Below are 24,168 nucleotides of genomic sequence, written 5' to 3'. Positions count from 1 at the left end.
CCACTGCTAATCATGGCTTGTATGTAATTAGTCAAGGGCAGTAGTGGTGGGCTCTCCCTTTACATTTCTTTCTGACTTTGGATTTTGGATCCAAAATATTTGCAGCAGCATGAAATGACTGAAGGTCCCATTCTTTATTTATAAAAGCTTTCATGTTATTTTCTTTTGTACTGTCAGCAAAGATATATGTAGATGAACTAGGGACAGCTTATTTTCCAGTCTCTAGAAAACAAGTGACAAATGCAATAATTAATGAAGATTTTTCTTTTTCTTTTTGATGCTGGGGATCAAAGACTGATTTTTTTCCTGGTGATGCTGGGGATTGAATCCAGGGCTTTGAGTAAGCTGGCATGCACTCTACCATTAAGTCATATCCCCAGCCCCCTTTCTCTTTCTTTTTTCCTTCTTTTTTTTCCTTCTCTCCCTCCCTCCCTCCCTCCCTCCCTTCCTCTCTCTCCTCCTTCCCTTCCTTTCTCTCCTCCCTGCCTTCCTTTCTCTCCTTCCTCTCTCTCTCTCTCTCTCTCTCTCTCTCTCTCTCTCTCTCTCTCTTTTGGTCTTGCTATGTTACCCATCTAACCTTGAACTCCTGGGCTCAAGTGATCCTCCCACCTCAGCTTACCTTGGGTTTGAGGCCAGAACTGTTTCTGTTTCTAGAGTTTTTCAGATTTTAGAATATTTTCATAGACTTTATCAGTTGAGCATCCCTAATCTGAAAATCCAGCAACTAAAATGTTCCAGAATCTTAATACTTTCTCAATATGTTTAGGAATGCTCAACTTGTACTCACTCTGAGGGAAAAACAAGATCAGGTCAGTCAATAAACACCTTACTTAAAACATTTTTTTATTTTCCTAAATGTTTATCATCCAGATGATTTAATTTCAGAGATAAAAGGGGAAGTTATAATTATTTAGACCCTTTTTACCTCCTCAATCTCTTGCTGCCTGAAGGTTTTCTAGCTTTTCTCCTGTGTCCTGTCTCTGGCCTCCTATCACTAGTTTCCCTTTTTCAATTCTCACACTGTCAACTTGCATACCATACCTGGTTTCCACAGATACTCAGGGTAAAGTGATGAAAATATTTCAACCCCTTTGAAGTGAAGCTTGGCCCTCCAGACAGGGAGAGGGTGTTTGCCAAATCTGAGAAGTTGTAGTTGAAAATCCTGGATGGAGTGGTGCGTGAGAAGGTACAATCATTGTAGCAGAGAGAATGGATCTGGTGGGGAGAAGGAAGGGGTCAGGCTGGTTGGTCATGCAGTATCACCCCTTTGAGTGGCCCCAGTGGGGAAGAGCAGACTTTCCCCCAGACTGGTCCAGCTCAAATAGGGTGAAAGAGAAGGAAGAAAGGATTTGGGGCAGATATTAAAAGAGGCAAACAAAACTGATACTCGTGAGATTTACATACATCTTTCTACTCAATCATATATGATGATATAAGCCTGAAGGAAGGTTCTTATGCATGATTGCCTGATATTAGTTTTCACAAAGCACTCGGCCAGAACCACCAGCTTGCACCACAAACTTGTTCAAAATGTACAAGGACATCTGTCCTGCAACTGTCTGTTCAACCTTGGACTGATGCCACTGTTGTTACTCATCATTATAGTCAAAGATTACTGATCCAAAAAATATGATGTAATCCTTCTCATTTTTGTCTTTAAAATTTTCGCTTTGTCTCAAATTCTTTGTCTTTGTCCATAGTTTATTATAGCATATCCCCATTATGATTCTCTGCTATTCTCAAACAAATATCAGTATTTCTTGGACAATCTCTCTGTTTTTTTTTTTTTTTTCAACACTGGGGGTTGAATCCAGGACATCACACGTGCTGGGCAAGCAATCTACCTCTGAGCTATAGCCCCAGCCCTGCAATGCAGTACTAACTAGAATAGGGTGTTCAGGATGGCAAGAAAGAAACTGTAATTCTTCCCCTGATACATAACACCCTCCTATACATTTAAAACTCACTGAACCCTGCTTCCTGTTCCTCTGTAGGAAATTAAACTCAGAAGAGGGAATTACTTCCTAATCCTTGCTCTCATTCAGTCACGGCCTTACATACTGTCATTCCCTCTCACAGCCACAGAGGAAACTCCAAGGAAAGAAAGTTATGATAAAAGTCCTGGGTACAAAAAGATGTCACGAGGGCCCTTAGACTCTTTGTACTTACTTTGCAACTAAACCAAGTGATGTTTACAGAACAGATAAATAACATCTTATGGATGTATGTCTGTGAGGTTGTGATTAGTAAAATACAAAAATTCATTTAAAAGCATTAATGATTATCTAAGAACTTTTAGTTGTATTACTTTCTTGGATGCAGAAAGTACATATAGGCAATAGCACTGTTTTGATATGTTTGAGAGGAATCTTTACACTTGTAAAGCTGAGAAGCCACTGGGATAGGAGTTAATAAAGCCAATTAACTATTTGTCCCAGGAAAGGTTGGGTTACCTTCCCAGGAGAGAGGGGACAACCTCCCATGAAAACAGGCTGGATTGGACTAGGCTCCAGGCCCTACTATTGCTCTTCCTTCTGGTCTCTGCACATATGAAATAACTCTCTGAATGAGATAGTCACCCATCTTCTTTACCCATCAACTGAAGACAAAACTTGTCCATGACTGAGGGAAATCAGCCCTACTACCAAGAACTCACCACCTACAGCCACAACCAGGACTCCAACCTGGGAATGTGTTAAGAGGAGCACTTGGGTATTAGACCCACTAGAACCCCATCCAGGACCCAGCACCCTCTGAGGTCATCTAACCAGAGGCCCAAGATTAGAATGCATGGAGGACTGCATGCACCTGATTGCTCTTGGTCCCTGGACCACAGGACATGCAGGCCTGGGCACCATAAGGCTGGTGGACTTTCAGGATTGTGTTTGTGGGGCAGGAATGGCAGGTTCCAGAATCTCGGTCAATATAGTAACCAGCAGGACAAGAGGTGCAGGAGGAGCCTATGTCAGAGGCTTCTAGGGCACAGGGGCGGCAGTAGGAGGCCACCCCATCCATGACATTGGTGATATTGATGGAGTAGATCTTGGCAACGTCATTGGTGTACTTTCTGCCCTGGAGACAAGGAAATAAGAGGGGAAAGGGTGAAGGATGAAGACAGTAGCAACAATGGATAGCCAAGTATTTCTTGATGTCTTATCCTATAATGCTTGGGAAAACTCTTAAAAGCAATCTGTTCTTTTCATTCACTTGGTTGTGGTGCTTAAGTGAATTTTGTGTCATTTTAAAACAAGACTGACCCATTTTAAGTTATGTGAAAGAATACTGAATACCATTGGGGAAATACACAATAGATATTGTTATATGAAAATGGCTGTTCTTTATTTAAAAAATGTTGTAGAGAAATAAATACTATATAGCAATCTAGTGTCATGTATATCTAAAAAGAACCAATTAAAAAACTCAAGCCAGGCATGGTGGCACACGCCTATAATCCCAGCAGCTCAGGAGGCTGAGGCAGGAGGATGGTGAGTTCAAAGCCAGCCTCAGTAAAGGCGAGATGCTAAGCAATTCAGTGAGACCCTGTCTCTAATGAAAATACAAAATAGGGCTGGGGATGTGGCTCACCAGTTGAGTGCCCCTGAGTTCAATCCCTAGTGCAAAAAAAAAAAAAAAAAAGAAGAAGAAGAAGAACCTAATTTGGTTTTGTAAAAGCAATGGAAATTACATCTGAATGTGTTTCTAACCAAAAAGCTTTGGTATAAAAAAGTATTCTATTAATATGTTTACTAATCAGGCAACATTGGAAATATGGTTTTCTGATAAACAAAGCATGATTGAAAATGCTTTTAAAATATATTAGCAGACTTTCTTCTTATTTTCTAAAACTATTTTTGTAGTTGTAGATGGACACAATACCTTTTTTTATTTGTTTATTATATGTAGTGCCAGGGATCAAACCCAGTGCCTCACGCATGCTAACTGAGCCACAGCCCCGGCCCCTATTAGCAGACTTTCTTGACTTAGAAAATTAAAGTTTTCTTTGGTAATTTGAAAACTTTAGATGATAGAAATAAAAAATTTAAATCTGAAAAAAAGATTATAGGAGATATTTTAGATGTTAACTGAGTTATCTCTGAGTAGTAGGATTTTGATTGATCTTATTTCTTCTTCATGCTGATTTCTATTTTCTAAGTTTTCTGCATTACTGTATTACTTAAAATTTTTTTTTAGTTATAAATGGACACAATATCTTTATTTTGATTTGTTTATTTTTATGTGGTACTGAGGAACGAACCCAGGGCCTTATGTGTGTGAGGTAAGCACTCTACCACTGAGCTACAATCCAGCCCCACTATATTACTTTTAATTAAGAAAATAAACCAAAGTTGTTATTATTAAAAACACCACCCTGGCTCTACCCTGGGCAGGGGCTGGAGGACAAATAGGTGATTGAAGGTGCTCACTGGTCATTTTCTCTGAAAAATCATTTACATAGGCCACCCGATCCTCAGAGGCCTGCACTAGGCCATCAGCCTTGGATTCTGAACCTCAGACTCATATGGAGCACGTGCCAGGAATCCCCCTGGGTTCAGAGGTCTCTTCTGGGATGCGGGGGTAGGTGGAAGGGGTGGGACTCACAGTCTCATGGAGAGTGGTCCTCTGGAAGGCCCAGGTGAAGCTCATGGTGGCATTCTCCTCGATGGTGTAGGTGTAGGACTGTTTGCCTTTGGAGCCTTTCCACGTTTCCACAGGAGTGTTGGTTCTAGAATTCATGCCCTGAGCCCAGGGCATAAAAGTGAGGAGGACGTGCTGGCTAGAGCAGAAGAGGGTGCTCCTACCACTGCCACCCCAGAGCCAATCACAGTTGGCCAAACCCTGATGGTCATTCTGGGCCCTTCCTCTTGTGGGATCACTCTGAGCACGTGTCCATTATGTTAACTGGGACAGATGGGGGTCAACCCTGCCCTGGAAGCCCCACAGAAAGGAAAACGTACCACCATAAAGTAGAGCTCACAGTTCACGGAACAGATGGTCTCAAAGACAAATGTGATCCTGGCCACCTCTTTATTCTCTGTGTCTGCCATTACTGACTGTGGAGATCTGTGGGGGCAGAAATCAAAGGTCAGTTCCAGAGGCCAGGCAGTACTTACTGAAGGCTCAGGAAGCAGCAAGGGATCAACCAAGGGACAGGATTAGGTTCTGAGTGTGCTGGAAAGAGCTTGAACTGTTTTGCCACCCAAGCTTTGTGACCTTGACTTAGCCAAATTGTCATTTCCTCCACTGTAAAGTGGAGTGATAATATCTTTCTTATCTACCTCTCATCATTGTAGTGACTTCCAAAGGCATAACAAATGCAGATGTCCCTTATGAAATGCAGAGGTGATCTGTAGATCAGGAGCATCACCAGCTCAGAGAGTTCATTAGAATCAATAGCAGAACCTCATCAGGCCCCTCCCTGGGCCCACTTAATCAGAATCAGCATGTTAACAGGATTCCCAGATGGTTTGAAAGCATGTTAAAGTTTGAGAAGTGCCACTATCATAAGGTCTAAGCTGTCTACATTTACTCAGCTTTGCCTGGCTTAAATGAGCAGAATTTGAGCTCTTCAGTAAAGTTCTCAAGCTCGTTCTTCTTTGGGGAAAGCAAGAGCCATGCTCAAGTGGTCTGGGGTTGAAGATGAGGAAGCACCTACTATGATACACATCTCCAAAGGCTAGGTTCCTTCCCTATGGTGCTATTGGGAGACAGTGGACCCTTTAAGAGGTAGGGTCTAGTGGGAAGGAGTTAGATCACTGGGGACATGCCCTTGATAGGGATATTGGTATCCTAGCCCCCTTTTCTCTTTCTTTTTGCTTCACAGCCACCATGAGGTGAGCAGGTTGCTCCACCACACAATCCCCAACATGATATGCTGCCTTATCACAAATCCAAAACAACAGGGCCAACTGATTCATAGACTAGAACCTCTGGCATTGTGAGCCAAAATAGATCCTTCCTTTTTTTGAAGTTTATTATGTCAGGTATTTTGTTATAGTAACAAAGTTTATTAACATATTATAATTGGAGTTTCAAATTGGAAAATACTTTTTAGAATGTTATCCTACCAAGCTTTAAGTTTGCTCATCTTACAAACACAAGATATATCTGGATACTGTGGGTTAAAAGAAGTGAAACTAATATCCTTTGAGCAATTGCCATTGGCTTAACTTCATCCCAGGAATGGAAAGCAGAGGCTTCCAAGGAGGGATGGAGAAGTCAAATTGGCAATAGGGGGGTCCATTCAATGATTCCACCTCAACTTTGAAGCACTCATGGGCAGAAGAGTTCACTTTGGCTTTGAAAACCCATTTATGACTTTTCTTTAGGCTTCAGCCATTGGCCTGGATTCTAAGCAACTCTGGTTCCCAGCTCCTTCTACATAGTTGTGTTGACTAAGGGACTGGAAGAATCAACGCAGCCTGAGTGAGTCCTGCAACACAGGCCTATGTTATAGACCAGAAGCCTAAAGCCTGGAGACGCAAAGTGACTTTCCCAAGTTCACAAAGCTACCAACTGATACAGTTCAAGGGTTCAAGTGCCCTATCTTCCAGTTCAGTGCTCTTTATACCATACCACACTGCCGAGCTTTTGCTTCTGTTCCTTAATGGCAAACACATTGCTCATTGTCCTAATTCCTTTTGGGATGTAGGGTAATACAACAACAAGAAAAATCCCTCTCAATCTTCTTGCCCCAAATAAAGATGAATTGTATATGAGAACTTCTGGCCCCATTAAAAAAAAAAAAAAAAGACTTTTAAAGTCCTCTCTGATGTGAGGAGGAGAAATTTTCAAGTAGCATGTGGCCAATCGGTGGGAGAAGCTAGGTGAGATGAGAGAGTAGTAGATAAATCAGCGTAGGTGGTAACTAAGAAATTGTGTTGGCATCCAGGTCAGCCTGGCCCAACCATCTCTGTGCCCCCCTCTGTCCTGGACTGATGTCTAAGATGAAATGAAGTTCAACTTCAGAAGCCCTCTCAGCTACAACATGCTGAGGAATGTGGTTCCGGATGTGGCCATGTTGGCTGGTGCTTCCTCTTGGCTTTGTGGTCCTCACCTAAATCCTGGCACAACCAGAGTGAGAATCATGAAGTCATTGTCTGAAGCGCCAACAGCTGTATATATGTGATCACCAGCTACCTCCCAGCCTGGAAAATGAGAGGAGAGAGTTAATGCCCTGAGATCTCAGGTGCAGGGCAAATATGCACCAGGTGACAGGGAAAGGGAGAAATGGCGCACTGTCCTTTGAGGCATCCAGAACCAAAGTGCTTATACAGATACTTTGGTAAAGACTCTGAAGCCCTCACATCAAGATCTTTGGGATATGTACATGCTGTTTCTGCCTCTGAAACCTAAGTTTTGACGGAATATATGCCCACAAGGAGTGGGAACTTTGAAGGGAATACTTGTCCTGATTGGCTTATTTTTCTCAGACCTCATTATTATGAAGAAATATGAACTTAGAAGAAACCCTATGGGAGAGCAGGAAGTGACAGCTCATGGTGAGGAGAGAGTTAATTACCTGTCAGGCCCTTGTACTCAAAGTTGATCCCACTGAGAACAGTTGTTTCCATGTTTGCAGGCAGCGTGTTCCACCATTTGTATTCAAATCCCACAGCAGGTTCAGTCCCAGCTGGGCAGTGGACACAATCTGGGAGAGCCACAAGATCCATCACTCATCAGAAGACTGCAGCCACCCTGCCTGAGCTGCTGCCACACAGACAAGTGGCAGCCGGACAAAGGCAACTGCTAAGTACTGTTGCACAAAGTTAATTCAAACTGACTCAACCACATATTGACAACGCCTTTAAGAAGCTTCAGATGTAAATGCTGACCCTTCCCTCTGATACCTCCAACATCCCAGCCATCTTCCTTGTGCACCAAAATTTTCATTTCAAAAAAACTCATATGCACAAAAATGCATATGCACCTTTCAGTAGTTCACATACATCACTGTCACTGTCACATTACTACTTCGAAATAATGAAGTCATTGTCTGAAGCGCCAACAGCTGTATATATGTGATCACCAGCTACCTCACAATTGATACACAAATCCCCACAATTCCTTTTTTTCACTGTGGCATATAAGTTCATCCCCCCGCACCAAGCCTTCTAGTTAGCATCTCTGCCACATGCTGGAAGCTTCTGTCATGAGAATTGGGTCCCTTCAGGCGTGAGTGGGATTCACAGATACAATGTTAATTCTGACTCTGACCTACAGACAGGTCCAGCCCTGACCTCTCTTTTTCTGAACGTAGTCTGCAGAGGCAACCTGCTCCTCACTCCCTCTCTTGGAAGAGCAGAGTCTGCGTTTGGCTACTCTGAGCATCCACGCAGTGCACCCACACAGAAGACATAAGAATGGATAGGACACAGGGCAGTAAGAAGGTTACCAGAGCCGTTGGAGTAGGAGCCATAAGGACAGGGCTCGCAGGTGCTGTTGTTGGTTTTGAAGAAGCCTGGGTTGCAGGGTGGGCAGCGGGTCTTCACACCAGATGCAGGGAGCTTTACCGCCCCCTCCAGGTCCTCGCCACAGATTTTCGGCTTGGCCCATTTGTACATGAGCTGTGTCTGCAGAGATGGATTAAGAGTGGCTCAGCATGTGTGGGGTTTAGCAGGTGTTTAGGACTTTAACTTGAGGATCCAGGAGTGGGGGTGAGGGGGAGGGGGTGGGATTCTGGGTGAGAACTAATGCTCCACCAGGGTGGGGAAAGTTGGTTGGATTTATCCTAAGCACCTAGCTCGGGGCCTGACACAGGTTTGTGTTCAATAACTGCTAGAAGAATGTTGACTGGATGAAGTGGGTTGTGTCTAATAAGGATTTTGTGACAGAAGGAATGGGGGACCAGTTGTCTTTTTAAAAAGCTCTGATTCCACTGCAGAATCTCACTACTGTGAGATTCCTGGCCACAGGAAAAACAGCTGGTAAAAATCCCAGAACACAAAGGCACATGGAGTACAGGGACTTACATAAGGTCTAGGTAAAAAGGGGGTGATTGAGATGTCCCAATTTGTTTTCCAAGTGGTACATTCTTTGCCTTTGTGTGTATGTGCAATAGCGGATAGAACCCCGGGGTGCTCTGCCACTGAGCTACAACCCTGTCCCTTTTTAGTTTTTATTTTGAGATAGGATCTCACTGTGGTGCCAAGGCTGGCCTCCTCCTGCTTCAGCCTCCCAAGTCACTGAGAGTATGCACATGTACCACTGGCCACCTTTGCTCTTTCTCTTATTCAGTAAACATCTGTAGAAAGTCTGAGACATCTCTGTGCCAGACCTGGTGTCTCCATGATGCATGAAACATGGCTCCTGGCCTCCACGAGCTTACTGTCTAGCAAGGGCAGTGATGACATAACAATCCAGGTGGGAAGGATGGACATTGTGTTGATGGGATGTCAAAGCAAAAGGAACAGCCAGTCAACAGGTCAGTGGACCAAGAAGCCGTGTTCTGCCACTCACTAAGGCCATCCCTTGTCTTTTCATAGAAGCACTGGGTGCAGGAGACTTCTGGTGAGTTAGGGGGAAGTGGGCAGCTCCATTCTTCCCATGGCCCTCAGATAGAGTCAGACAAAATAGTGCCCTGATGGATGGTACTGGGGGATGATGAAAATGACCATCCCTGTGAAAAGGTGGGCGAATAAGGCCTCTGACCCTTTTGTTCAAGATAAGAAGGGTCAAAGTCTTGGGCTGAGGGTGTAGCTCAGAGTAGAGTGCTTGCTTAGTGTGCACCAAGGCCCTGGGTTCAATCCCCAGTACCAAAAAAAAAAAAAAAAATCTATATATATCTATATCTATATATATATATAAGGAGGAGCTTCCGGTGTCTTCATTGGTGCAGACCCCTGGGACTCTTCCTTCTTTCCTGGGCTCAGCTCAGGCCTCCTCCCTGTGAAGAGCTGCATGAACCCCAGGCTGTATCTTAACCTTACCCTTCCCCGCACTTCTCCTGTGAGTTTCAGGGAGAGGTGGGTTTGGGCAGGAGAACTGACGTGGGTTATCTCTTGGAGCAGCACATTTAGTGGCCCAAAGAGATTGGCCATCCTGGTCCCTGAGAAACCACTGAAGCACAGCAAAAATCACTAGGGCAATCATAGGAACCAGCTTGAGGTATGTCCCTGGATTTTAAAATATAATTTAGAGGACAAACTAAAACCACCAGACAGAGCAGAATAAATGTGGGTGTGAGGCATGCAGGAGACTTCTGTTAGGCGTTCTGGTGAATGAATATTCATGTGTTGTGTTGATGTGCACTATATTCATGCGCACTCCTTAAAGCTCATGCCTCTGCAATCCCTTGATGCCACGCTTGGGCTGTGCTGTGCAGCAGGAGCACAGACTTTGGCCTGACCCCAGCACCTAGAGGTCCAGTGGTGGTCAGGCAAGGGCAGACACCAGGCTCCAGGCAGCACAGTGTGCTATAGATCTGGAAGGCCTTGGTCTGAGCCCACGAGAGGCAAGCATGGAGCAGGAGGAAAAAAAGGACAGCCACATAGTCACTTGTTATGCCTAGTGGGGAGAAGAGGATCAGGATTAATTGTGCTCATTTTATAAGTGAATCAATTGATACTAAGAAAATGTCCTTTATTGGGTGGGAGGATTAGGAATTGAACCCAGGGGTGCTTACCACTGGACCACATCCCCAGCCTTTTTTATATTTTATTTAGAAGCAGGGTCTCACTAAAGCTTAGGGCCGTGCTAAGTTGCTGAGACCGGCTTTGAACTTATGATCCTCCTGCCTCAGCCTTCCAAGCTGCTAAGATTATAGGTATGTACCACTGTGCCAGGCTGGTACCAAGAATATGAAAGTGGTTTTTATACAGCCATGCAGAACACCAGACATAGCAGAACAGAGTTCAACTGACAAAGACTGACATTCTCTTTTGGCTTCTGGGGAAGGGAATGGTGCTCCAAATATGGGGAGGAGGGTTTGTGGTAAGAGATGACTGCGGGAAAACAGTCTCAGTTAAGGACCAAACTATTTCATGCTTAATTAGCAGAGAGAGTTGTCTTTCAGCCAGCAAACATTGATGCATTCTAATAGCTAAGCATTATGCTTCGTGCTGCCTGCAGAATTCCTGACTCCTAATTCTATCTCCTTAAGGGGCTCTGGCTTAGGGATACAGACAATTTTTCTAGAATGTCTAGCCTAAGATGGACCCAGTTTCACCTTCCAGTCCATCCCTCCTCACTGATGCTGGTCCTCAGATTCACCAAGCACAAGCAGCCTCCTCCACACAGACTGCACCCTCTGCCTGCAAAGCTCCACGGGTCCTCCCTCATCTCATTCAGCTCTGCTCAGTCACTCCTAGGCCATCCTTACCTCTTCTGAAATAGCATCTCAACCCTCTTTCATTCTCTGTCTCCTTATCCAGTTTTATTTCTTTCTACCACTTATTCCCATTTGATGTATTATATACCCATTGTAGTCTACCTGTTATCTCCTTCTTCAACAAGAATTAAGCCCCATAAGAGATAGATATTGCCTTGGTTTTGTTGTACCTAGTGCCTAGCACAATGTCCCAGCACACAGTAGCTGCTCAATAAATATTTGTTGGCTGTTGAAATGAACAAACAGCCTCCTCCATGAGGGTGGCTTATCTGGCCCTTCAGGCCTGGTTGTCCCACTTCTGGGCTCCCCCAGTGTCTTTGTCTAGGCTCTCTTTTTCCTCTCTTCAGCCTCCCACACAAGACTATGAGTTCTGTGAGAGCAGGAGCCCATTCTCAGTCCTCTGTGATTCCCCACCTGCACATCAGTTAGCATGCAACAAGTGTTTGTTGATTCAGTGCCAACCAGAGCACAAAGGAATTTTTCGAGACAGAAGGCCTGGGAGAAAGAGAAACAACAGAGAGGGAACCAGTCAAACCATTCTCCAGCAAGCCTGGGAGTGAGAACCAATTCCCAGTGCCAACCTGCAGGAGCAGCGCTGGGGAGTCAGCCTGACAGGATCCATGAGGAAGTAAGCGGGCATTGACAGGCAGGCATGCCCAGAGGGGGGAAGCAAATGGGAGAAACCAAGCAAAAGGAAATGAAATGGTTTGTGAAACAGAGCATATGGGAATAAACCGTGAAATGAATGAAGCGAAAACAGTTTCTGGCCTGAAAGTGAATAAAGCTGTCTTGCTTTGCCCCCTGATTGTCCCTGGGGTCACTGCACAGGTCTGCAGAGTTTCAGCTGGTACCAGCTTCACTGACCATGGGAACTTCAAACACTGATAAAGCCTAGGGAGCAGCAGGTGGTCTACCTGGGGCTAAGGGGCTCCAAGGCTGTGCAACCCACCTCTCCATTGGCATCACAGGCGGTGTGTGTGTAGAAATAATCTTTGTCTGTGCAGGCCGGGCGCACCTTGCAGGAAGAGGATCCTTTTTCTAATTTGCCGAAATAAGAAAAATATTTGAAGTTGCATAAGAAAGCAAAACCCTTCCACCACTTGTTCATGACCCTGTAACTCTCAAGCCCCTGGGGTACGTTACCACACAGACATTGTGCAAAGTTGAAAATCCTGCACGCCCACCCTTCCCTTTGCCTCAATAGCATTGTTTCCAATTTCCCAAGCCCTGCTTGGATACCCTTTGCACTTCTCCTAGGTGTTATGAGAAGCCTCTGGCCCCACACTGTGGGGCAGTGGGTCAAGTGACTGGGTCACAGGCCAGCAAGGAGGGAAGTAGCTGGAAATGGCATCCTGCAGGTTAACCACCACCGGCCCAAGTTCCCTGAAACCCGCTACAATCCAGATGCCTTAGTGTCCCAACTGTCGGTGTTGTTTTTCTACTCCTGAAGGACTGAAGTAAAACGTGGTAAAGCTTAGGGCAGTGCTTTTAGACTTCTATTTAAAATCTTCCCCTGAATATTCTCTTAACATTTGCCTAACATGAAGGCCTTTCACCTTTGAAATCTCCCCCTCTCAGTTCCACTGTCCTTCAAAAACAAGGTTGCAATTTCCTTGGATTCCACTTAAAACAGAAGGTTCCTTCCACTTTCCTCAACCCAGGCATCCTAGTACTGTCCTTAATCTTGACCCACACTCAGTGAGAAAAGCTACCAGCTTTACCCTATTCTGTACATTTTCCATTTGTCTTGTTAGTTCTGCTCCAGCCCTGTGAACCCCTGGAAATGAACAACTATTTTATGAATCTTTCTTTATTTAAAGCAATCTATTTCACCTCTTTTGAACTTAAAACCCTTTTTTTTTGGAAATATGAGAAAAAAGAACAGCTTTTTCTATCTAGAAAAATATGCATAATTCATGCAAATGAAAATTAATTTTTTCCAGCGAATTTGCTTTCTCCAGAATAAAAACCACTGCTTTATAAAGTACACATTACAGGAGCTGGGGTTGTGGCTTGGTAGTAGAACGTTTGCCTAGCATGTGTGAGGCACTGGGTTAGATCCTTACCATTACATAAAAATAAATAAAATAAAGGTATTGTGTTTATCTGCAACTAAAAAATAAATATTTTTAAAGTATATATTATAATACTCCTAGCTGTTACCACTACTTCTAATATGAATATTATGTCCCCTGCAGGTGAACACTTAATGATGGTGACATTTCTTTCTCTCTCTGAGCCTCAGCCCTCTCATCTGAACAACACTGTCTTCCTTGCTGGAGCCAGCATGTGCCTGGTACTTTGGAAGTAGGTACTCATTAGATGGCAGTAATGATTATTACCCGCATGTTTGCAAATTATTTTTTATTTGGAAACTGTCACAGGAGATTTAATAAAGATTAAAAGTCTCTTTTCCTCCCTTTCAGAGAAGAGCTTATTTCTCCACTGATACCTTCTTTTTGCCAAATGACTTCCTAGATCAGAGACCCTCCTAATTGCAGACTGGTTGCCCTGCACTGGGGAGTTTCCTCAACTGCGCATTTCCTGGTCTCTTCAGTCCCTGTCTTATTAGGGGGGTGCAGAAGGGAACCACTGGTGGAGACAGCTGGAGTCTTCTCAGCTCATTTATTTGGTTAACAAGCAAGAGGCCCAATTTAGCATAAGGGATCCAGGGACTGCCAGAAGAGATTTGAGGGGAGACGCTGAAAACGTTCCAGTTCCCAGGATCTTGTGTATTGGGTCTAGCAAAGTACAAGGTGTGTGTTAGAAAATGCATTCTGCACAAAGACCCTGCTCTGCTTGTCAAATATTTGCTTAACCTGACGCCCTAACTCTGGGCTTTAACAAAAATGGTCCAGCTGTTTACACACTAGCCACTGTTAAAATGGTTTTCATAAATTATTAACCCAAATGCTGAGATAAGCCTCACTTTGCCAGCTCAGGTTTCATCAAGATGTTTAACGGGTACACTCATCAAGTTTGAAAGATCAGCCTAGATGCTTTTTGGCTAAGGGAGCAATGTGATTTGGATAGAGTTGGCCCTGGGAAAAACTGTAAGAAGACAAAGTTTATCTCAGAGGGCCCCAGCTCTTCACAATATCCTTCCTCCTTTCAGTATCTTCTCCCCATTTCCACAAGTACGATGCTCTCACTTGGACCCATTTTATCAAAGGAAAACTAAGGATTCAAGGACCTGATGACACAAGGTCCAGCTTGGGTACCAGCTCAGACTTGGCAACCCCCTTAACCTCTCTGAACTTTTCTTTACTCCCTCACTATGCCCTGAATAATAAATTAGATAATGTGTCAATTGTAAAGTTCTATACATATGACTTATTATTGTAACCTATACTAAGAGTATTTTCATATTAAAAGTGGAGTATCCAAATAAGCCTTAATGAAAAGGAATTAATAAAAATCAGTGCTTACTACATTCCAGGCCCCTTTCTAAATACTTTATCTGCACTAATCAATCCCCATAATAACACTATGAGGTAGATATAATTATTTTTGTTCCCATTTTAGAGAAAAAGAAATTGAGACACAATCACTTCTTGGCCTTTTGGTTAAGATCAAGGGTAAGATCAACTGGGACACAGACAAATATTATGCCCAAGCTGTCACAGGCAGTAAGGGGTGGAGCAGGGGTTGAACCTAGCCACTTAGCTCTGGAGTCCATACTCATCAGCTCCACATTCTTATTAGGAAATGGATTGCTGACATTCAACATGGCACAGAGGAATTAATCCTAACGGTCAACTCTTAGGTTTAGATGAGAAAGATGCTTCAAGTCCAACTTTTGCCCTTAACATCTCTCTTGTGAGTTCTCCAGTCTTCAGCCCTATAAGCTCCACCTTAGTTTATGTTCTGGATACCAGCAACTGCAGCTGCTGCAGAAGCTCCCAATGGTGGCCTCTGCTTCCAGCCATTCTCTTCCTCCTCCACATGGCAGCCTGAGTGGTCTTTCAAAAGGGTCAAGTGACCCACCCCCCAACCCCTGGCTTAAAGTCCTTTAATAGTCTCCACTGCTGATAGGATCAAATCTTAATTTTTTTAAAATTAACTACCATGGACTAATTGCACTACTATAGAGCACAGTGCGATATTTTAATACATATACCATGTGTATCCATCAAACCAGGATAATCAGCACTTCCATCTCCTTATCATTTCTTTGTTTTTGGAACATCTGAGAACCTCTCATCTACATTCTTCATAAAATACATAATAGGTTATTGGGAACTATAGTTATCTCACCCTGCTGTAGGGTAAAACTCATTCCTCCTATCTAAGTGTGTTTTGATACCTGTTATTCAACCTTCCCCAATCTCTCTGCCACATCCCCAATCCCTCTGCTGCACTCTTCCCAATCTCTAGTAATCACTATTCTACATTCAAGTGGACTTTTTTTTTTTTTTTTTTTTGGTGGTGCTGGGGATTGAACCCAGGGCCTTGTGCATGCAAGGGAAGCACTCTACCAATTGAGTTACATCCCCAACCCTCTCTGATAGACTTTTTAAAAACAACTTTTTAGCAAATCCTAATTTTATTTTATTTTATTTTTTGCACCAGGAATTGAGCCCAGGGGTGCTTAATTACTGAGCCACATCCCTAGCCCCAATTTTTCTTAATTTGTCTCTCACCTGCCTCTTAGCCTTGAATGCTGCTTCCCTCTACTCAATCACCAGCCGTGCTGAATTGTTCCCCAAGCCTGTGGCCCTAGCTTACACTCCTCCTATTCCAAATATCCTGCTCCCATTATATCACCAATTCATCTTTCAAGATTTCAGCCAGTGCAGCCTCTCTTTCTTTCTCAGAGAGACCTAAACACCCCTCCTTTTCTGCCTCCCCTGCACACTACACCCAGCATTCCTATCCCAACCCCTACTGCACTATCAAGAGTTACTATACTTAGATGTTTTATAACCACGTTTCTGCTTTTTGACAGGTTGGAGGGCAGATACCATCTCCAACTGTAGCACCAAGCCAGTCCTTGCAGGCACTCAGAATGCACTTGTATTCAGATGGGTCTTCTGTCAAGCTCTTCATGAATGTTCCATCACAGGCTCTTATCAGACTCTCTGCATTTTTCCCAGCCTTTCACTGACCCTTTGGAAGAGTTGGGTCTCAAAGAAATGTGACTCTCTTTGCACCACAAGCTGGTGAGGTGATCAGAATGTGACCACATTCTTCAGAGTAAAAACTTACTTCCCAGTCAAAGGTGCAGACTGAAAAACTGGTGGCAGAAGAATAGACTCCAAGAATTCAGGTTCCAAACTTAACACTTTCATAATAGCTCTCTATAAAAATCAGTTTATGTAGAGTTTATGAAAACACTTCTGGGCTGGTTTTCTAAAACCACCTTGCCATTCAAACCCTTGCACAATTGCTGAGCTTAAAAAGGAACCGGAGACATACTAACAAAGGCCACCATTGATAGATGCAGAGCAGTGAAGAGGAATAAGAAATTCAAGTGGAAAAACAGGAATTTAGACTTAGAGTTAAAAACTTCCCCCAAGATCTAAACTTTCCTGTTTTCACTGAAAACTACACGTATTTGGCAAGACCTGTGTCAATAAATAGGACTATTGTTTTAGGAGTAGTGTAGAAAGAAGTAATTCACAAGGTCAGTGGCTAGTCTTGGCCAAGCAAACACACCATAATGCCAAGTATGGGTATTTCTCTGTAGGAATATAGGGGTCTGCTCAAGAGAGGGCCTTGTGCTGGGTTTGCACATAGTTTTGCGTAAGAAAGGAAAAAGAATTGTGATGAATATTTTCAGGGGCAAAAACAGGACCTGCCTTGCAGATTGGACCTCCAATACCAATCACTGGCTGCCTGGGCAGAGAGCCCTCTGGTGGCACTGCCCATCAGTGCTTTGATGCTCCCTGGCACCTCAAATGACCAGGCCCTGTTTCTCATATTGGGTGCTTTAGGAAGCTATCCAGTAACTGTAAAAATAGGCTGCTTCCAGCCATCCCTCAATTTCCCTTAGACCAATGGTTTCCAAACTGTGTTCCAAGGACTGCATTTCTCAAAAGTGCCTAATTTGGATAAAAATCAGTATGGTAGTGCACACTTACAGTCCCAGCTACTCAGGAGGCTAAGCAAGAAGATCACTTGAGCCCAAGAGTTCAAGGCCAGCCTGGACAACAATAGCAACATCCCAACTCAAAGAAAAAAAAAAGTCTGTTTTGAATTCAATGGAGATTTAGTCTCACAAAATATCCTAACTTCCATCTTTAGACCTTGTTATTAAAGTGGTTGTGCTCTTAGCCTGATTTGATCCATAAAGCATGCATGTACTATCACATTCTATCTCATAAATATATACAATTCTTATTAATCATCTAAAAGTAAAATACAACTTAAAGTTTGTGCTCATCAATATAGCCTCATGGTTCCTATAAATTAACTTTGATGATAATTGTTAGACATTAAAAGACATAAATTTATATGCCCCTTTTATCTACTGTATCTATAGTTCATAATTATAATTTTTGTGTGTGTGGTGCTGGGAATTGAACCCAGGGCCTCACACATGTTAGGTAAACACCCTTCCACTGAGCTACATCTCCAGTTCTGATGGTTTATAATTATAATCTTATATAATCTTCATTAAATAAAGGAGATTTTACTGCTTACAAAGAAAGGATTGCAATATCTTTCCCTATGGTGCAGTTGGTGGAGATATGGATTGGCAAGAATCATCCAGGTTCCAGAAAGGAAGGGCTTAAGAATTATCATCTTCCGCTTGGCCAGAAGGATGGCTCTTCTCCCTGTGTGTTTGGGGGTATCCCCACCCTAATTTTTCCCACCCTCAGAAACATTACCTGAGTATTTGTCAGGATCACATGGGTGGCAAGAGGTTTCTCCTTTATTTGAGTAAGAATTGGCTGGGCAAAGTTTGCAGAAAGAGGAGCCCTGCTTGTCTGCATATGTGCCAGGTTTGCAGGGGAAGCATTCTGAAGTGTAGGCTACCCCTAGGGAGGAAGGATGGAACAGAAAAGCAAGAATTGAGCCTGGGCACTGAGACCCTGGAGACCAACTCCCACCCCCCCCCCCAGGAAGTCAGCAACAGACCCATTTCCAACCCTGGTCTCAGTACCTGTTATGGCAATATTTCTCACAAGCACAGGCTTGGAAACTTTGGACCACACTGAGAAGGCTGTGGTTCTCCAATAGAGGACATTATTACCTCGATTTAGTTCGACCTAAAAATGACCAAAAGGAGGCCTTAGTTCATCGCAGAGACAAGCATTGCCAACTTGCTGGTTTAGCCTCTCACCTGATAGGCAGTGCCTGTTCTGACCCTGTCCTCCCCCAGCTTTGCACTTCTCAGCCTGGCTCAGCTCCCCTTTCGTAAGCCTCCCCTTGCAACCCCTCATGCTCACTCTTCCTTGCATTGCATATACCATGAGCATCACCTATGGCAAGGCCAATAAAGGGACCCAAGGGTCCTGGTGGGAGGGTGACTGGCATCCCTTCATTCTTCTCTGGTTCTTCAGTATCAAAGCTGGAAAGCTGCTGGTCCTTGAGGTGAAGCCATAGAAGCAACAAGCCATCCCACATGCATATTCCACCACTCAAGAGGAAAGCAACCAGGCTTCCTCATCAGACCACTCCCTCCAGGGACACAAGGGTGGAGGCTCAGTGTGGAGGAAGCCCTCCTTGAGGAAAGGCCTTGCTCCCTCCTCTGGGCTCTCCAGGAGAAGGCTGGTGAGGTACTCACGCTGTGGAATTCCCATCCTTTCTCCGTGGTTTTCATCCACCTGGAGTCATCTGCATTGGGCTGGCACTGGTCGTTCTGGACCTGAAGCAGCAGGAGTTTGGGGTCAGAGTTCAGCTTTCTAAGAAATGAAGGGCCTTGCCCCGTGCTGCAGAGCCCTTCAGAGGGCCCTTCTGATGGAAGAAAAGTTGCCAGTTTTCTTTAGGATTGAGTTAGGGACATGAGCCTTGAAGTGGGGTAGGGTCTAGCTATACAAAGAGAACATCGGGACATTGACACCAGAAAAATAATTTGCAGTTCAGCCATTTGTATGCTGTTTTCATGTCTGGGCAGGGCGAAGCACCTAGAAAATTCACAGATTCCATTCTTTCCCCTCAGAGTCTTTTGACTTTTGCCTTTTCTCCTTGCCTCCTGAGGCCTCCACTCATTTGCCCACAGTCCTCTCCAGAGGGGAAATAACTGTGATTTCCCAAGCATGACTACACTTGTGACTGATTCCTGCAAATGACTCTGAGCCTCAGAGGCTTTACCTCCCTCCCTCCCAGCACCTCCCCCCAACACCCCCACCCCCACCCTCGGCCAGGGGCTTACAAAAAACTCAAAGATGATGCTGGAATCTGGGTAGTAGTACTCAAAGTTAACAGTGCCGGACTGCTTCAGGTTGACAGCGTACATCAGTGTGGCTGTGCACTCGTCCGTGTTGGAGGCGATGTAATCACCCCGTGGAACCCACTTGGACCTGAGAGGGAACAAGAACCAAGTTCACTGGCAGAAGCACAACCCACCAGACTTCCGGCCATGTACAGGTATCACATGCTGCTGGGTCTCTGGGGAATTCCAGACTTGTGCTTCACAAACCAAAGCTTAGATCTAAAAATGTTCATTGGAGGGTGATAAAAGGAACTCTGAGGTAGATCAAGGAACCTGGGGTACAACCAACAAGAGGAAGATAGACAGGTGCAGCTTCACAGTATGCAGTACTATGCAAAGGTGGATGGCAGGTGAGGCGAGGGATGGGAAACCTTTATTAGTTGCTTACTATCACCCAGGTCTGGGAACGACATGCTCTATAGTCATGATTTCTTTTTGTCAATAAGAGGAAGAGCTGTTTTTTCCCATTTATCAGATGGGGAAACTGAGGCTTGGTGAGTATTTTGCCCAATATCACAAAGCCATCAAGTGGGAAGGCTGGGATTCAAACCCAGGTTGGCCTAACCCTGAATCTGTCAAGGTAAGTCAGTAGACGCGTATAGTCTTCGAACCCAGAAGTTCATCCAGTCTAGTCCAGCTGCTGTTCTGGAAACATCCACTTTAAGATGCTACATGTGAATGGTTTTTATTGGAAGGGGAAGGCAGAGAACCCCAAAGAAAATTAGTCTTGTCAGGTCTGTTTTTGTCTCCTAAATCTGTGTTAACCCTCCTGCTTCCCACCATACCCTCTCTGAGCCAGCCTCCAAACTCATCCACATCCTGTCCTGCCTCTCCAATCCCTCTCCACACCATGGCAGGAGACATTCCCTAAAATGAGAATATGACCACACCATTGCTCAAACACTCCCCTGTGACTGACTCCTCGTTGCCCTTAGGACAGGGTGTACATTCCTGCCCCACTCCTTATATTTCAGCTCACAGAATTTCTCTCAATTCCTCTGCCAAATTTTCTCTTGCCCTCTTCCTGGAACGAACTTCCTCCTCCCTCCTTCCTCCTCCCTTCTTCCTCCCTTCCTCCCTCTACTTAATGTCTCCTGCTGATTTAGAATAAATGCCACTTAGTCTAAGAAGTCTTTCTTGATTCTGTTTCTGCTACACATGCCTTAATTTTCTATTTCCCTTCTCCATAGCCATAATCCCCTTCCACTTCAGTTATCTGTAATATATCATCAACTATTTAAGGCCTATATAAAGGTATAATAAGCACACAAGTACAGCACCTTGCTTAAGTAATATACACAGCAGAAGCCTCTGGGTAGCCCTGGCCAGTCTCATCCCTTTTCCTCTAACATATCCCTTCCCCACTGCCAAAAGACCACTCTCCCGAATGTGGTACTTAACATCCCATGGAGTTCTCTATATGTGTCTCTTAACGATATATCATATGATAGTATTTGGCCTGGTTTTAAACTTCACATAAATGGCATCATACCTCTATGATCTGAAATGTACTTTTTGAGGGGAGAGTTTTAAAGTGAAACTCTCCCCCACTTTGTGTGTGTGGTGGGGGGGTGAGGTTGGAAATTGAGCTCAGAGCCTTGTACATCCTACGCATGCATTCTTTTTTAAAAATAATTTTTATATTAATTTAATTTATTTATTTAATGTGGTGCTGAGGATTAAACCCAGTGCCTGACATGTACTAGGCAAGTGCTCTACCACTGAGCCACAACCCCAGCCCTCCCTAGCATGCATTCTACCACTGAGCTATGCTCCTGGCCCTTCTTTTCATTTTCATTACCATACAATAATCCCTTATATGATTCTACCATATATATTTATTTCCTTACCATATTTATTACTCGCTAATGGACATTTAGATTGTTTCCAATCTTTTGTTCTTGTGTACACTCTACTATGAACATTCTTTTTTCTGTGTCCTTAGATACATGTCTGAGTGGGATGCTTGAGGGTAGAGCCTCCAACTTTCCCAGCTACTGCCACATTGTTCTCCAAAATGGTTGATCAATTTACACCCACCAGAAGTGTAAAAGAGTCCCTGCTGCTTCACATCCTCTCCAATTTGGACCTGTCAGACTAAAATTGTTGCCAATATGATGTCGTAGGAAATGAGTGCCTAACTGGGCTTTAACTCTTACTTTCTTGATTACTAATGAAGTTGAGCATCTTTTCTGAAGTTTATTTGCAATCCACATTTCCTCTTCTGCTCATACTTTTAATTCCTCTTCAATTGTCTGTCTTCCTAGTTGGCCTGTAGATTCTCTGAGGGCAGTGACCAAACTTACCTGTACACTAATGTATCCCCAGCATCAAGCGCTGGGCCTGGCACCTAGGGAGGACTAGGGGGGATTAAACAGAGGATATGAGGGAAGGGTGATCAAAGACAATCCCACTGTTTCACTGCTTTGTCTGAGACTAGCCCAAGTCTCCAACTGCTTAATAATGGCCAGTTAAAGGAACCTTAAACTAATCCACAGGGTTCCCCTGTGTCTGCCATAATAACAGGGCATATCAGGCTCTTCCGTGATCAGTATTACTCTCAAAACAGAAACAGAAACTGAGCTCATTCAAAATGCCCCAGCTAACCAAATGGCATTGATTCTCCTTGTTGAAAGAGATATTTAATGTATTCCACAGCATCAGCTATAAATAACTCCTGAGGTTTAATGAATAATTAAAAGGATGCCATAAGTGGGTTACATTTGCAAAATGCATCACAATTCTGATTTTTGTCTGAGTGGTCCCTGGTGAAGATATCTCACATTCAATAATAACAACATGTTTTGATTGATTTCTAGAGCCAGAGGCATTGCTCTAAATTCTTTTACATATATCATTTCATTCTTACCATATTCTTTAAGAAGAGTACTATTTTTATCATAGTTTTTAGGAAGAGAAAACTGAGGGCAGAGGTGATCAGGAAACTTGCCTTAGGTCATTTATCTGCCATCTGCACATGTTTTTCATTTTTAATGTTTATGGGGTTTTGTTTATTTGTTTGTTTGTTTTTGGTACTGGGGATTGAACCCAGGGGTGCTGAGCTACATCTCAGCTCTTTATATTTTTCGTTTTGAGACAGGGTCTCTCTAAATTACTGAGACTGACTTTGAACTTGTAATTTTCCTGCCTCAGCCTCCTGAGTAGCTGGGATAATAGGCATGCACTAGCATGCCCAATTTGTTTATCTTTTTTAAAAATATTTGTTTAGTTGTAGATGGACACATATCTTTATTTTTATTTATTTATTTTTATGCGGTGCTGAGGATCGAACCCAGGACCTCACGTGCGTGAGGTAAGTGCTCTACCACTGAGCTACAACCCCAGCTATCTTTTTAATGTCTACATCTGTCTTTCTCTCAGTATTTGGTCTTCTGTCTCCTTCTTAACCACATATAACACCCCTTTTATTACTCCCCCTAACTCCTGCTCCCTCTTGCCTTCCTGGCCGCTCATGTCAGGCAGTTCCCAGCATTGCAGCCAGGAGACATCTACCCAGGAACCCTGTAGCCTCCCCACAAATCTCAGGCCTGCCATGGAGACCCTGTTCAGTTGGTCTCTTTTGTTCCCAATGATTTATTTTGTGTCTACTTTGTGCCAGACAGGGTTAGATGCTGAAGAGACACAGCAACAACCAAGCAGACCACATCCTCTCCCACTTGAAACTTATATTCTCTTCCAAGCTGAGGAGAGAAACTTAACTAATCATACTGTACTAGATGTCATAAGAATTACAAGGTGATGCAAGAATATGTAATAGGAAGGGATTGGTTCTTTGAGGAAAGTGAGTTTTAGGCAGAGACATGAGGGGTAAGGAGGAGTCAACTAAGGGACAGGAGGTGGAGAAGCTGTTCAAAGGCCCAGAGGAGGGGAGGAGCCAGGCTGCCAGTTTGCAAAAGAGAGGGAGAGTACTTGAGAGAGGCTGGGGAAATGGGCAGAAGGCAGAAGGCAGAGGGCAGAAGCCAGATGGACAGCGCCCCAAGAGCAAAGGTTACACAGACGCCAGGGTTTTGAGCAGGAAAATGCTGTAGTTAGATTTGTGTGTTAAAATCAATCTGGCTGCTGGATGGATGTGGCCTGGAGAAGGCAAGGAGTGGAAGCAGGAGACTAGCTGTGAGGTGTTGAGGCAGAGCAGCAGGAGTTGACTAACTCTGGCTTGGGTTAGGCTGGAGGCAGTGGAGCAGGAGGTGATGCTGGCTTGGGTTAGGCTGTAGGCAAGGGGACCGAATTCAGGTTGAACAGGACAGCCACTAGGGTTTTTGCTACCAGCTCAATTGTTGCCTTTCAAAACCTCTCCAGGTGGCCATTTCCTCTCCATTTATCCAGAGGAGAAACAACCTTTCCCTTCCTCCCAGGAATGTTGGGGGATGCCTTAAGATCCTGGCTCTGAACCTTGCAACCACAAGTTGGTATTGACCGGCCCACATTCTGCCTTGCTAGGAGA

At 44.0% G+C, this 24,168-nt stretch overlaps 1 protein-coding gene across 4 annotated transcripts in view; it reads right to left on the bottom strand.

Annotated features, from left to right (window-relative positions):
* Positions 1–24,168, bottom strand: part of Elapor1 (endosome-lysosome associated apoptosis and autophagy regulator 1) — an 81,235-nt gene that overhangs the window by 7,099 nt on the left and 49,968 nt on the right. For 2 of the 4 annotated variants that reach the window (XM_026402825.2, XM_026402826.2), the window contains exons 4-15: positions 19,647–19,794; positions 19,059–19,139; positions 18,435–18,540; positions 18,160–18,309; positions 12,276–12,364; positions 8,393–8,570; positions 7,520–7,648; positions 7,055–7,145; positions 4,956–5,061; positions 4,600–4,737; positions 2,809–3,072; positions 1,042–1,215 (exon numbers count right to left, since the gene is read on the bottom strand). In XM_026402825.2, the coding sequence (XP_026258610.2) occupies positions 1,042–1,215; positions 2,809–3,072; positions 4,600–4,737; positions 4,956–5,061; positions 7,055–7,145; positions 7,520–7,648; positions 8,393–8,570; positions 12,276–12,364; positions 18,160–18,309; positions 18,435–18,540; positions 19,059–19,139; positions 19,647–19,794 (1,654 nt within the window). Of the gene's footprint in view, positions 1–1,041; positions 1,216–2,808; positions 3,073–4,599; positions 4,738–4,955; positions 5,062–7,054; positions 7,146–7,519; positions 7,649–8,392; positions 8,571–9,274; positions 9,302–12,275; positions 12,365–18,159; positions 18,310–18,434; positions 18,541–19,058; positions 19,140–19,646; positions 19,795–24,168 lie in introns of those variants that run through there. The other 2 variants (XM_026402827.2, XM_026402829.2) reach the window with 2 other exon arrangements.

This window comes from Urocitellus parryii, chromosome 11 (genome assembly GCF_045843805.1).
Source record: "Urocitellus parryii isolate mUroPar1 chromosome 11, mUroPar1.hap1, whole genome shotgun sequence".
Lineage (NCBI taxonomy): Eukaryota > Metazoa > Chordata > Mammalia > Rodentia > Sciuridae > Urocitellus > Urocitellus parryii.
Note: the sequence above shows the minus strand (reverse complement) of the source record. Positions and strands in the feature narration are given on the sequence as shown.